Genomic DNA, 14,900 nt, shown 5'->3' with positions numbered 1-14,900 from the left:
ACCCGGAAAGTCTATAAGGGCAATATCTATGGTAGAAAAAGAAGACGAGGCAGACCCTGTCTAAGATAGAGCGATGGCGTAGGCCAGGATGCCAGAGAGCTTTTAGGGATATCGAATTGGTGGACCTCGGCGCAAAACCGCGATGTCTGGAGTTCCTTATTAAGGCAGGCCTAGACCGGATACCGGTTGTTGCGCCGTTGATGATGATGATGATAAGAATTATATTTCTGATTTATATTTTAATCGCTTATGTACTTCTAAACTCTGTAGCCATAGCAAAAGTTGGGCCTTGAGTTGACTTGACTTGACTGAAAATTAAAACTTTAGTTTGCATGGAAAGATGGCTACTGTCAGAAGCGAAGATATGTTAACTTATTAGAGTTTAATTGTCCCAAATGCTTTCCATTTTAGTTTCAATTTCCAAGTTTGAAGTGAATGAAATCTGCTTGTCATAATGACCAATTTTACATTTATATGGCTTCAGTCCTCATGCAATGTTATCAATACCTCCGGAGGATCGTCGTGTCGTTCCAACCTGAATCTCTGCATTGCAAAATAAAAAATAACGTGAATTCCGGCCCTGAAACGAGCGTGTCTCCAAAAACAAACAGAAATGCAATGAAAATTATCCACCTTAGTAGATAATTCGCGTGAAATTCAGTGAACCAACCTGTTAATGATACCTACCCGAAAAAACTGATGTCATTTGATATTGGCAGGGGGTTGTCGTCGCCAGCGACATACTTCAGTCTTGGAACAATTGGAGTGAAAAAGGATCCTAACAAAGTCAAGGTTTTTGCAGCGTCGTTCACACGCGTTCTGGCTGCATTGCCCACTTGCTGAGATCACTCCAACGTGAACGTGGCACATTCGTGGGCATAAAAAACGTTCTTGTTCGTTAAGCAACTTCTTAATTCCTGATTTCATTCTTTGGTGCCTCAAATTTTCTAGTGATGATTTTGTCTTCTCTGATTTCAGTTCGAACAGGAAGTCCGTATTTCTTATGCTCGGCGTTACCTACGCATTGGCGGTCGAATAAGACTCTTCCGGTCGCGTTCAAAGTGGTATCGTTGGTAGACGTGGGTGATGGAACTATCGTAACCATACGAGCGGGTAATGATGAGAACTACTGTGCGGAGCTCCGGAACAGTACGGCCGTGATGAAGAACCAAGTGGCGAAATTCAATGATCTCAGATTCGTAGGACGAAGCGGGAGAGGTGAGTACAACTTCATACCCCAGTTTAGATATGTAAATTGAAAATGACAACCTTCCCTGGGTAGAGCAATATTATTGAGCATTGCTTCGCCACATTTGTACATAATTCAATCCAGCTCCGTTTAATGAGTATATTTAAGTCCTTCTGCAGACGAAAATAATTTCGCACCGGTACGAGCCATTTAGCATGCCAGAATGTCCAATGAATTTCCCGCACATAATATAAACGACTATTTGATTTCCCACAAACAAGTGGATATCGGTATGTTTCACATGTGCTTTCCGCTCTGCAAACACATGTAACCTACCCCGGAATGGCGGTAACTTTTCACACAACATCAGCCCATGCGAAATATACTACGTTTTGTAATAAATTCATTCCCATAGAGTAGGTGTGCGGATGTGAAAATTTGCTCCGAAATCTCGGCATGTTAGCGAATTCGTCGGTTGCTGTCCTGATTTTCACATTTTATGCTTCGAAGTTGTTTAGCAAAAATTCCAATCCTCCTCGTGTCGTCGCCAGGCCTATGCAGCCCACGCGTGGACTGACTAAATTTTCTGAAATGTGCCAAAAACACTAGCGACAAGTGGCCGTGCGAGTATCGTAGTACTCTTGCGCCCGCACCATATTTAATACAAAATATGTGGTTCGGTTGATACAATATGGTTGCAATATATTTTTATTCCGCGCTACGGTACTCCCGCGGTGCATGCAGTATTCGACATGGGAATACAATGAAGTAAAGATTTTATAGGCACCTGGTAGCGTACGCCAGTTGTTTATTTGTTACGGTGGTTAAATTTATTTAAACATGGCCGGGGATATTTAGTTACAGTTTTTTTTCGAGGGAAACGTTACCTTGAAGGGAAAGTCTTTAAATAAATTCAATGAATGAACTTTGAAAAATGCAGGGCGGATACAACTTTTATATATTACTTCATCTTGAATTGGTTTCAAACGTTATCTGTTGGACGTTCTCAACTTATATTTGACATGGTATCTTTGAGCTTTGATTTTTAGGATAGTTGGTGTCCAGTTCTAAGTGAATCCAGCGTCAACCACTATTAAATATATACCACTGCTACTGATTTGAGGCAACTATTCCCTTCTACCCACAAGTCTTGTTATATACTTTTCTAACGAGGCAAAATCAACGAACAATTCTATGTGTGGTTTTTCATCATCAAGGCTGACTTTAAATCGACATGTCCACAGGTATCTGATTCGTACGTCTTTATAGCTTTTCATTCGAAACTGTGCCAGAGCCGGAGTAATTAACTGAACCACCGTCGCGAGGGTCCCAAGTGTGTTTGAGACAGGAGGAAAGAAAAGTCACTATAGTCTGAATGGGAATGTAACGCCTAGGCGTCTTAGGGTTTAAGGTGGGCAAACCTCACCTGGGTGAATAGTTTTTACTATTAGACCAGAAACTTGATGTCCCGTTGAGGTAGTGATTGCCCTGTGAACTAGAAATTGAGAGTATTCTCTGCTTGCCAGCTAAAGGCTGTAGAGATTTGTGGGCTAGACACTTGAATCCTCTTTATGCTTCGGCTACCATGTCTCGGAGGTGGATTGATCATCACATTTTGTGTTTATGATAAGATTCTTGCATTTTCTAATGCTCGTCGACGAAAGTACCAAAGCTCCCCAGAATGCTCATTTTCTTCAACTTTCGCGGCGATTCCAGAAATAAAGGTGGGCAAGGCACTGATCGGATTCTGGGAAGCCTTCTTCTTTTTCCGGCGTTGTGTTATTGCCTTCTGGCAAGTCTGCAGGAAATAGCCTCGAATCCGTTGTTGGATTAATGCTTATTCCATCCGTAAGACGCGACCTCATATCCTGGGAACAGACGGAATATTGACTGCCAGATTTTGGACCAGAGTGAGAGACTGTTATGAATCAACGGAAATCTTCGATAGAGTGGAGAGGGCAACTTTGTATGAGTAACTCAATACGGTGCAGAGGAGGTACTGCAATTGTGATGGGCGAATCGTAAATTAGTTCTGATCATTCTTCGCTCGGATATCTAAGAGGGAAACGTGGTCTTGGTGATATGTTTATGACTTACTGCAGCTTCCACCGCCTCGTCATTGGCAGCACAGTATTCGAGCGTGGAGTTTGCCATGAAGTTGGTTGAGTTTCAATTGACCGGGAATGTTAAGATCAACCCAATTGCAGTTAGTAGTAGATTTGGGGTCTGTCCTTAGGATGTGTGTAACAAAAGGCACTCACATAGGCTCTGAGCCTGATTTTCATTTGATGATCGCTTGCTTTCACTTGTGTATTGCGCCCGCATAAACGAAACATTTTGAACAGCGCGCCGCTGTGACAAAAGGGAATTAATTATTCCTCTGATCCAGGGGAAATAATAGTGATTTCGTACCGTATATTGCAAATCTTTCGATGGTTCGGTGGATGACAATAACGGTTTAAGGCCTTGGAGCTTTTCATATTGATGCCCCATATGAGGCTCATTCTCTCTTTCCCTGCTATAAGCGATTATAACAAACAGTCCGTGCAATTCATCGGCTTAAAAATCATAAGACGCTAGGAGCCGATGAAATTACAACCGAATTGGTTAAATATGGAGGCGACCAGTTACACCAAGTAGTTCATCAACTTGTGCTCAAGTTATGGGACAGCGAATCAATTCCTGACGATTGGCAAAGAGGCATTATCTGTCTCATACATAAAGGGAGATATCGCACAGTGCAGCAATTATAGAGGTTTCACGTTGCTGAGTACGATCTATAAGATATTCTGCTCTATCTTGCTAGGCCGGATAGCTCCATACGCCCAGAACATCATTGGCCCATACTAAAGAGGCTTCACTCCAGGCAAATCAGCAACAGGTCAGATTTTCTCTCTGCGGCAAGCGATGGAAAAACTGTTCGAATATGGACACCAGTTTCACTATTTATTCATCGACTTTAACCCCGCCTATGATAGCATAGCCAGGGTAAAACTGTACACGGCTATGGGAGAATTCGGTATCCATAAGAAATTGATAAGATTGACTAGGCTGACCCTGGCCAAAGTGCGAGGCCAGATAAAAGCAGCAGAGTCACTCTCAAGACCATTCGACATCAACAACGGTCTAAAACAAGGGGACGCCCTATCATGCGTCCTCTTTAACCTGGCCGTCGAGAAAGTGATCCGTGATGCTGAAGTAAATGCAAGGGGTATGGTCCTCTTTAAGTCCATCCAACTACTGGCCTATGCTGACGATATCGATATCATGGGAAAAACCACCCGAGATGTACAAACTGCCTTCATCCAGATCGAGCAGGCGGCGATTAGCGCGAGATCTTGGGCTGCACATCAATGAAGGCGAGACAAACAATATGGTGGCAACGTCAGCACCGAAAAGCAACCAACCAACAACATCAAACTGCACTGGTCAAACACGAAGAAGAATAAAGATAGGAGAATACACCTGTGAGACCGTTGATGATTTCTCCTATCTAGGGTCGAAAATCACAACCAATAACAGCACAGTTGTTGTCAGCCAACAGAGTCTATTTCAGCTATTCCGCTCGAAACGTCTCACCATATGGTCAAAGTGCTTACTGTACAAGACAATGATCTTGCCAGTCCTCATGTATTCCTCGGAAACTTGGGTTCTTAGCAAGAAAAACTGCGAACTCTTGGCCGCGTTCGAGAGAAGAATCCTCTGAAAATTTGTTGGCCCCCTACATAAGAATGGACGATTCCGTAGCCTACATAACGACGAAATCTATGAGCGTTACCATAACCGTCCGGTTGTGGATAAAATCCGGCTCAATAGGTTACGGTGAGCGGGTCACTTAATCCATATGGATGAGGATGATCCCACCCGAAAAGTCTATAAGGGCAATATCTATGGTAGAAAAAGGAGAGGAGGCAGAACCTGCTTGAGATGGAGCGATGGCGTAGGTCAGGACGCCAGACAGCTTTTAGGGATATCGAATTCGTGGACCTCGACGCAAAATCGGGATATTTTTTTTCGCTTTACATTTTTTATTTCGGCTAATAATGTTAAGCGCCAATTTGACTTCAAATCCCATTTTAATTCCAACAGAGTGAGAATTTGGAAGGAATTTTCCAACGTAGTATTTGCGTTGTTTGATGAGTTTGGCAGTAATTTTCCTAGAAGCCCACTTTGAATTTCGCTTGCAATTATTGATAACCTTCTTGTATTTTTGCTTGCACTTTTATTGTGGTGTCTCGACTAAAATGATACGGTAAACCGTGAATTTTGGTGTTTTTTCACAACGTTTTTCAAAAGAATTCGTTGGATAGTTTACAGTTGTGAGAAAAACGCATTTAAAAGAAATCGAGTTGAACGACCGGCACTGCAACACTTTGTCTATTTAACGCTGTAGTTGCCGAACGACACTGACTATCGGAAAAAGACTTTACTCAGAGATTCTACCCTACAACAACGGATTAAGAGGTGAAAATCCTCAAAAGAGTAACCCCAGGGATCATGATCTCTTAGAGTGTTCAATTTTTACCCACTAAAACCACCTCTCGCCAAGCTACCCCAGCACTTTGGTTCGCTTCGCTGGGAAACAGGCTTTTTCTCAGGAGCTTATAACTTTAGGCATCATTTGGCTTTATTCTTTTCGTTCGTCTTATTGTATTAGAAATATCAGCCAATTTTCGTAATTTTATGCTTAATTGCTTGGTCTTCGATGACTTCACTAACCAACCGTACTTTCAGGTCCCTATGCAGACCCTCATTACGAATGAACCAGGGATCGCCTACTATGCTTCTAAACACTTTATTTTGAAACGTTTATGTGACTTTCAGTTTTGATTCTTTGTAACATCCCCGGAGCCGGATGCCGTACGTCTATATGGGCCTTAGGATCTGCTTATATAATGGAGACTTGTTGTCGATGGTTAGCTGAGGATTCTCCACAACAGCCAGTGCATTTTTCTGTATTTGGCATTTAGCTCGTCCTTCTTTCTTAGGATGTATTTTTTCCAGTTGAGCTTAGCATCGAGTGTCATACCTATCATAAATATTTGTTCTAACTCGCCTGTGGCAAATCTTATCCGTTTATGATTACTTTAGTTACATTCTCTTTTTTGTTTGTGAAGTTCAATTTTCTGGTCCATTCTACAATGTTCCCAATAGCTGTTTGTAGCTTTATTTTTTTCTTCTTCCGTAGTTTTACCCGTGGTAAGGATAGCGGTGTTGTCCGCAAATGTCGCTATTATGGCTTCTTTATAGCAAGGTATATCATTGGGTTCTTAGCAAGAAAAATTGCGAACTCTTGGCCGCGTTCGAGAGAAGAATCCTCCGAAGAATTTTTGGCCCCCTACATGAGGATGGACGATTCCGTAGCCTACACAATGACGAAATCTATGAGCGATACCATGACCGTCCGGTTGTGGATAAAATCCGGCTCAATAGGTTACGGTGGGCGGGTCACTTAATCCGTATGGATGAAGATGATCCCACCCGGAAAGTCTATAAGGGCAATATCTATGGTAGGAAAAGAAGACGAGGCAGACCCTGCCTAAGATGGAGAGATGGCGTGGGCCAGGACGCCAGACAGCTTTTAGGGATATCGAATTGGTGGACCTCGGCGCAAAACCCGGATGTCTGGAGTTCCTTATTAAGGCAGGCCTAGACCGGATACCGGTTGTTGCGCCGTTGATGATGATGATGATGATGATGATGATATCATTGGTATACAAAAGAAACAGTGTTGGGCCCAAGGCACTGTCCTGCAGAATATCAGCTGCCTTTTTTTTCAGTTCAGAGTTCAGTTCGTTCGTATTTCATTCTGAATAGGCGCTCTGATGCATATGATTTTAAGATATCAAAAAATTCTTCTGTGAGGTACCTGTGTAATTTATACACACCTTATCAAACGCCTGGGCCGCAACGAGACAAATGCCTGAGCACACCTGCTTTTTTCTATTGTCCATTTCATTTTCTATCGGATTCGTGATCCAGTGCACCTGTTGGATTGCGGAATGCTTTTCGCGGAAACCGAATTGGCAAGGTGATAGTAGGTTTAAGGAGAACCATTTCAAATAGCTTGGCTGTAGTAGGGAGTATCGATATTGGTGGATACGATTCGACTCTACTTGGCTCCTTCCCTGGGACTATTATAACTTCGGTCACTTTCCATTGTCGAGGTGCGTATTTTAATCTGAAAGCTGCATTAGTTATTTGTAATAATTTGATGATACCCTTTTCTAGTGTCCGGATAGCTGAGTGGTTAGAGCACAAGGCTGTCGTACGGAAGGTCGCGGTTCAAATCTTGCTGGCGGCAGTGGGATTTGTATCGTGATTTGATGTCGGATACCAGTCGACTCAGCTGTGAATGAGTACCTGAGTCAAATCAGGGTAATAATCTCGGGCGAGCGCAATGCTGACCACATTGCCTCCTGCAGTCTACTGTAGTGTACCGTTACGGTCTTGAATGAAGTGCTCTAACACACTTCAAGGCCCTGATCCAATATGGATTGTTGTGCCAACGATTATTATTATTATTATTTTCTAGCAATTCTTTCAGTATTCTCCCTGTAATTATTTTATAGCCCGGAGCTATTAGGAAGCAGATTTGTTTTAATTTGGCGTATTGAGTAATGATCCATTTTTTTGACTGGGGTTAAGCATGTAGACGCTTATGTATCTAAAGGTTGGAAGGTACTTTCTAGATGCTTCGCGAAGAGATCGGCTTTATCCTGTTCAAACCGAGCCCTTTTCCCGTTTTCGTGTTTAATAGATGGGATTTGCTATTTGGGTCTTTTTAGATTTTTCGCAGCTTTTCACAGAGAGTAGCCTGTGTCTTTGTCGTATCAGATTTTAGATTTTTTACCTTTGCTAATTTGCGAAACACGTGGAGATATTATTATCTTCATTTGAACATATATGGAAAAGATTGCTATTTTCATTATATTTATATTTTTTAGATTAATTTTTTATATAGGAGCATCCTTTTGGATTTTCAAGTTTTTCTCTTAATAGTTTCTTGGAGGAAGAATTATTTCCTCTTTTAAACTTTAATTTCATGTTCTGTTGTAAAATAAAATTTCGTATAGTAAGTGAAAAAGGAAATGAAACTTTCCACATCTAATTTTATTTCTCTGAATATCCTGTTACTGCGTACTTATGACAGGTAACTTGTTTAAGACAGATAGACAGACAGTAAATCGATAGTCATTTAGGAGACTTATGGGCAAAAGTGTAAAAAATTTGGTGAATCGGAATTATGTAAGGGACTAGTACCTTTCCTTTTTACATTTTGATATTTGTGAACATACGTTATTTCGTTGTCATATAGACACTACTCATATTTATTACAATTTGCCAAAAAGTAGTCAACTTTAAATTCTTTTTCAAACAACTTCAATGCGATATGCGGTAGATACAAACGATCACGTCAGGACTACCATATAATATGCCTTAAAGATCATTTAAAAGACCATGAAATAGCCGACATAATTTCGGCTGCCAAGCAGCCAAAGTGAATTTGATTTATTAAACGATTAATAACCATTCTGAAGTTCTAAGATCATTTTGTTTTGCTACTTGAACGTTCCTCTGGATAGTTCACATATATAAAAGAATATATATTCTCTGCTCAAAATGTGACGATTTCTAGGGAGAGGGTTCTTGGTCAGGCAATCAGTTTTATTGTCATTTCCATCTTACTTGATTGTTGTTATTTTAGTTTACATAAGAGATGTGCAAATCATATTAGGTGATCGCAATACGCAAATTATTGCACGTTGAAAAGAAGGACGAAGACAGCTACGGTCTCGTACCAGGGCAGAGACAACTTATCAGACGCTGTCTCACCTCTGACCTGGGAGCAGCTTGACCGAAGCGGCTCGCAGGTGATGTACGCTCCCTTTTATAATTTATAAAGCACAAGAAGGACACGAATTATATACATCGTAAATCGGCCTATGGTTCGGAACAAAGCTTGGTCGGAGCTAGAGAAAAAAAAATTATTCAACGTTACCGTGTGTTAATCGGGGGCTACTTTTTTTTACGTTTCAGTGAGGAGCAAGTGTCGTATCGTGCAATATGACATTACTTACGGTTTTGTAATTTTTTTCCATTAACCCATGCAAAAAAAGAGACTGAAAAGTTCCAAACTATAATGTGAAATCGATGTCAATTAAAATAAAAGTTATATGCCTGTGGTAGGTGAATTATTATTAGTTTCTATTAAATATCTTGTTGTATATATTATCTTAATTTATCCCATCAAATAAATTTTTATAAAATTAAAAATAAATGGATTTATCTTCAATTTACCTCTCGTATGCGAACACATTGCCCGCAGTTCGTATCGTCATCATAACTGGGAGGTAGTTGAGTCATATTACCGACGATGTTGTGTTTCTAATTGTACTTTGAGGGCGAAGGACCCCCTGGCAACAGGTTTTTCAATATTTTTTTGCTTAAAACTGAGAGTATTTATTACATTGAATGAAATTATATATTGACATGGACGCTCAAATATAGCCACAGAAATATTTTTGTAAGAAAAAAAATCAAAATGATGGCACTACAGCTTCTGAAACTTGACTCATTTAATTTACGCTATGGAATGTCCAGCCCGTTTCAGTAAATTAAAATCAACCGCTTTGTTCGATCCACCTGTAGTTCGCAACGTTTACGCTGGCGATCATGGCGATTTATGTTCCACTTGGTTGTGACCGTTTTTATCGACACGTCAAGTGGTATGAATTTAATGCCAGCTGAGATTCGTTGGAATTACAATCACTTCTACGGTTTCGCCTCTTCAGAGCTGAATTTTCTTTTAAAATTTTTATCAGTTGACAAAAGGATTATCAATTGACAATAATAACCACGACGATTCACCAACTGACATTATGGATGTCATTCGGGGCTAATCGCGGGCTTGTAGTGGAATGCTCTTAGGGGCGGATTGCGCGTTGCGAGCGGCAAGTGGCTGCGTCAATTGTAAAGCGGCGAACTCCTTCAATCATCTCACGGACCGGGAGAATATTTGTTAAATGAAAATGGCAATTTTGAACTATTATAACTTCTTTTGCTTTAGCTTTCGTCCCGTTCACAAGTGGAGTCGTCTCGCCGTGATCGGTTGCGGCATGTTGCTCTATCAAAGCCTGGTGTGGAGGCTTTCAAATCACCATCCAGCGTATCAAGTCATGGTTGCTTCGGGCGGTGTTTTTCCGTTTACTGTCGACTTTAATCTAGGTCGCGCTCAAAGCTGCTCATATTGCCTGCTATAGAGTACTGTAATCCTGTAGCGTAGCGTTAAGGTCTTGAATCAAGGCTCTGATCCAATTGGATCCGTCAACGATTATTATTTCGACTGCGATGTTGAGACCAATTTTAGCGAGTGAATTCTCGTTAATGCGAATTACGTGATCATACCATCGAAAACCCCTTTCTAGCAATTTTTCCACGATCGTTGCAACGTCATATGGATCCCCATTTCGGATGTGATCAAGGCATGCTATGCCGTTAATAATAATAATAATTGTTGGCCCAACAATCCAATTGGATCGGGACCTTGAAGTGTGTTAGAGCACTTTATTCAAGATCGTAACGGTACACTTACGCCATTAGTCCAACGTAACATCTTCGCCTCCAGTATCGTCAGTTATCGTTCATTGTTTTTTATAGTCGGCCAACACTCAGAATCAGAGAGGGCGACAGGGCGGACGACATTGCGGTAAATTTTAGATTTGAGACGTTGTGGAATCCCACTTCAACCAGGTTGCGCTCATGCTGGAATATTTAAATCGCTCAGTTCTGAACTGGTCTCTGCCAGTCCCTGTTTCATGGAGATCGGTCGTCAAAATTGAGTTTTATTCAGATTCATTCATCGTGCTGTATGAGGCGATCATTCCATTTTTGCACAAGTTGTTCGAGATCATGTTTGCTATCAGACGCTAAGAAAACATTATCTGCATAAAGCAGTGTATAGGGCACTGGAACCTGGATATTTCGTGTGCCAGTGCCTATAATTAGAACGAAGAGGAGTGGTAAGAGGTCGTTTTCTTGGTGAACACTGATAGAGACACAAAGTGGTTTTGATATACCCACCATACTTCGAACCTTACTTTTCGGATCTGGTAGAGCAATTGAACCTAGCCTACGAGTTCTTCTGGCACTAAGTGTTGTCGTAGAGCATACCAGATGAGTTCGTGTGGTACACGGTCAAACGCTTTCTCCAGATCTAGAAATGCAATGTTAAGAGGCCAGCAGCGTTTATTATGTCCGCCGTTCTCGACAAACTCGACTTGATTCACGATTATTTGTACGATTTCGCGAATACGGTTGTCAAGAATGCGTTCAAAAATCCCCAACCGGATCGGACGGTAATTTGAACATTATGTTTTACGTTTCTTTTTCCAAATTGGAACTATGGTACTTTCTTGACAATCCGATGTTGTTCTATTTTACTGAATAACCAGATTGAAGAATTTACTGAGCCACAGTGTTGGGTCCCAGCTCCTTGCTTTCCAGAGTGCAGATGCGATGTTATCAGGTCCTGTTGCTTTCCACGATTTCATTCGTTTTATTGCTTCCTCGATTTCAGTGGCGGCAGATAGAATTGCTCCAAATATCGGCAATGCTTGTGAATGCGGATGAATAAATTCTTCTGTTGAAATTTGCTCGAAATATTCTTGCCATCTATCAGTCGCGGCTCGTCGGTCGGTAAAGTACGTTCTATATTCTATGTGCGTTAGTGTCGGCTTTTGAAAAGTCGATACAAATTTCTCTTGCTATCCCGAGTGTCCAGTTTATCGTATCGTCACGCTGTTTTATCGGTGGTTTGATTTGCAGGACGGCAATCAACGGCCGATGTTGAAGTGCGATGGTCTCATAAGGAACGGTTTTGCAGTCAGTGACAGTGGTAAAGTCGACGTCTTATGAGAATACAGTTGATTTGGGTTTTACTGTTCCTGCTATAAAATGTATGATGATGAGATAATCATTTGATGAACCATGTATCCACAAGTACAAGGTTATGGGTGTTTGCAAAAGTGACTAAACGCTAGCCACCCTTATTTTGTGCTCCAAATCCTTTTTCCCAATGCCACCTGTTAGCGTCTTCGCCCACATGACCATTAAGATCGCCTGCAATGATGATATAGTAATCATCAGACACGCTACAAGTCTTCGCATAGATAAGTTGCCAGAAGGCATTTTTCTCAGCATCAGTTGAGCTTCATCAGTCAGTCGTCAAATCGTTCGGCTTCTTTAATGACATCACGGAAACTGTGACATAGTAATGCCAACAGCGTATTGAGTGTGTGGGCTACTAAAATAGAGGCTTATAATTGTTTTTACCGCACTCGCGTTCTATGTCACAGCTTTTGGCACCAGACCATGGGGTTTGATGTAGAGCGCAGATATTAATGCGTCTTTTCCGCTTTCCATTGAAGGTTTCTAACGACGTTGTCTGCCTGTCGAGGAAACTGCCATCGATTTAGCATAGTGGAATAGTTCCAACTATATTTATCTCTTTCCCTGATCTCAGCATTTTATTTTTATTTTAGTGGAAAGTATATTGCCTCAAACCTCCCTCTTTTACCTGGGGTTGGGAGCAACATGCTATGTAAATAACATGGCGGGTTAATTTTGAACTATTATAATCTTGTTACTACTAGTGGGATTATGTTAAATCTAAATCTTAGATTTAATTTAATGAGGGATTTCCAGTAAACTTAAAAAATGTAGTAATCTACTGTATTGGAGTAGAGATGTAAGACTTTACATGGTGCACATTTTTCGTTTGGTCTGTTTGAAACTAATGTCAGATCTTTCACTTGTTTCGTAAAGCACTAATCATTTGATATCCGAAATGGCTGGAGAAAAAGATGTAAACCTCCTCCTCCTTTATCATCTCCATCATTTTACAGTCTCGATCTATTTCCTGATCAAATTCTATGTTAAACCTTCTCCTTCCTAAACTCTCTTACACTGCACCGTCAGTATTCTTAAATTGAAGATACCTAACAATTGGCACATTATTGACGAATTGAAACTTCATATTTCTAGGTCACATAAGAACTGTATGCCTGAGCCAGAGTGAAAATAGATGTGAATCTGTTATGTATATCTTTCCTTAAATTTTATTTGAAACAATGTGGCGGTATCTTTTTTGACTCATGAAACGGTTTATTAGTGCGTGTAATTCTCAGATTTGAGTGATTGACCTTGGTCGTCTAAGATTTTGGGAAGTGCTCGGGTGGTCCTTTATCTGATCCCGTGGGTGAGTTTTACATATTAGCTGCTCACTTTCCTATTTTTCAACGAGGGAGTAGCAGACTTCTTCTTCAGCCTTTGTCCCGTTCACAAGCGGGGTCGGCTCATCGTGATCGGTTTCGTCATTTGGCTCTATCGAATGCCTGACTTGGGTGCAATCTCGAGGCTTTTAAATCCCCACCGCGTATCAAGTCATCGTTGTTTTGGCCTGCGTTCGATGTTCAGGCCAATCTTGACAAGTGAATTCTCGTTAGCACGAATTGCGTGACAATACCATCGAAGACGCTTCTCTCGCAATTTTTCCACGATCGGTGCAACTCCATAGTAGGCTTCTAATGTCAAAAATGAATAGTTTTAGAAAGAATTCGCTGTGGCTTTTAGTTTATTTCCTACCCAGAATATTTCCACGAAAAGCTTGTTTTCTTTTATATTAGGAGTAGGAGTCTTTGGATTGAATTTGGATTTGATTAACTAGCTAATTTTGCCAATAGTAATTGACATAGTATTGACAAATTTTGCTAGAAGAGAGCTAACTACTTTAAAGTGAATTGCGTGTATCAGAGAGGTTAACACGTAGAAGGACAGGTACAGGTTTTTCTACTCTCATTAAAACAGTTAATTTCGAACTGAAAATCAGTTACCAATAACATAGAATGCCTTGATTATTATCAATTTTTAGCAGTTATAAGTAATTCACGATCCTTTCTATATAAAAACATTTTTTTTCCTAATTGATACATGATCTCGCTCATCGCCAAGTACAGGCTCCACTTCCAAAACAAATTCTGTTCACAGCAAACATAAACCATCAGCATCAAGTCCGGTTCATTCAACAGGTATTCAGTTAGGCCAATAACTTAAAACCATTAAAGTCTACTTTGAAGAATCATCGCTTGCACACCTTTCCACAAACACATTGTATGGACTATGAATCGCCTTTAAAGTGTGAAATTCAATCAGCCACGAGAAAGAGGATTATTTAAGTCGATTTCACACCCTGTAGTAATGTGGAGCTAATCGTATCGTTTCAATAACAACCGTTTAATGATTTTAATGTTTTAATACGTTGGGGGACTGAAGAGTATTTGAAGGATTTACGCAGATAACTTCAAAGTGTGCCCTTGCTCCCTAACAGTATCATATCATCCAGAAATTGATATGTCAAATGCAAGTGGATGTTCATTGTTTTTCCATCATTAACAATTGTAAGTTGAAGCAGAATCATTTAAGAGTATAAAGGATATATTGATAGGTTTTAAGTACTGCATTGAATGCACTTCCGAAACCACATTGTCTGTCATAAAAGGAAAAAGGAACATGATGTACATACATTCATAGGAATTTATCTGATGTCTATTCCGAATCTTAAGGGGTTATTTCTGTTTGGAGCCTTCCCAAAAAGGGTTTGCCGAGATTTTTCTGTGAGCATGTTTTTAAATTATAGTCCACAACCACCATA

General features: G+C 40.6%; 1 protein-coding gene across 2 annotated transcripts in view; it reads left to right on the top strand.

Moving 5' to 3' along the window:
• Positions 1-14,900, top strand: part of LOC119658283 (protein lozenge) — a 126,240-nt gene that overhangs the window by 22,140 nt on the left and 89,200 nt on the right. Inside the window, exon 2 of one of the 2 annotated variants that reach the window (XM_038065573.1) lies at positions 979-1,218. The exons of the other annotated variant lie outside the window; for it this stretch is intronic. Coding sequence (XP_037921501.1) covers positions 979-1,218 — 240 coding nt within the window. The remainder of the gene's footprint in view (positions 1-978; positions 1,219-14,900) is intronic. 2 annotated transcript variants of the gene reach the window in all.

This window comes from Hermetia illucens, chromosome 5, assembly GCF_905115235.1.
Source record: "Hermetia illucens chromosome 5, iHerIll2.2.curated.20191125, whole genome shotgun sequence".
NCBI classification, from domain to species: domain Eukaryota; kingdom Metazoa; phylum Arthropoda; class Insecta; order Diptera; family Stratiomyidae; genus Hermetia; species Hermetia illucens.
This window is presented reverse-complemented; position numbering and strand designations above follow the sequence as displayed.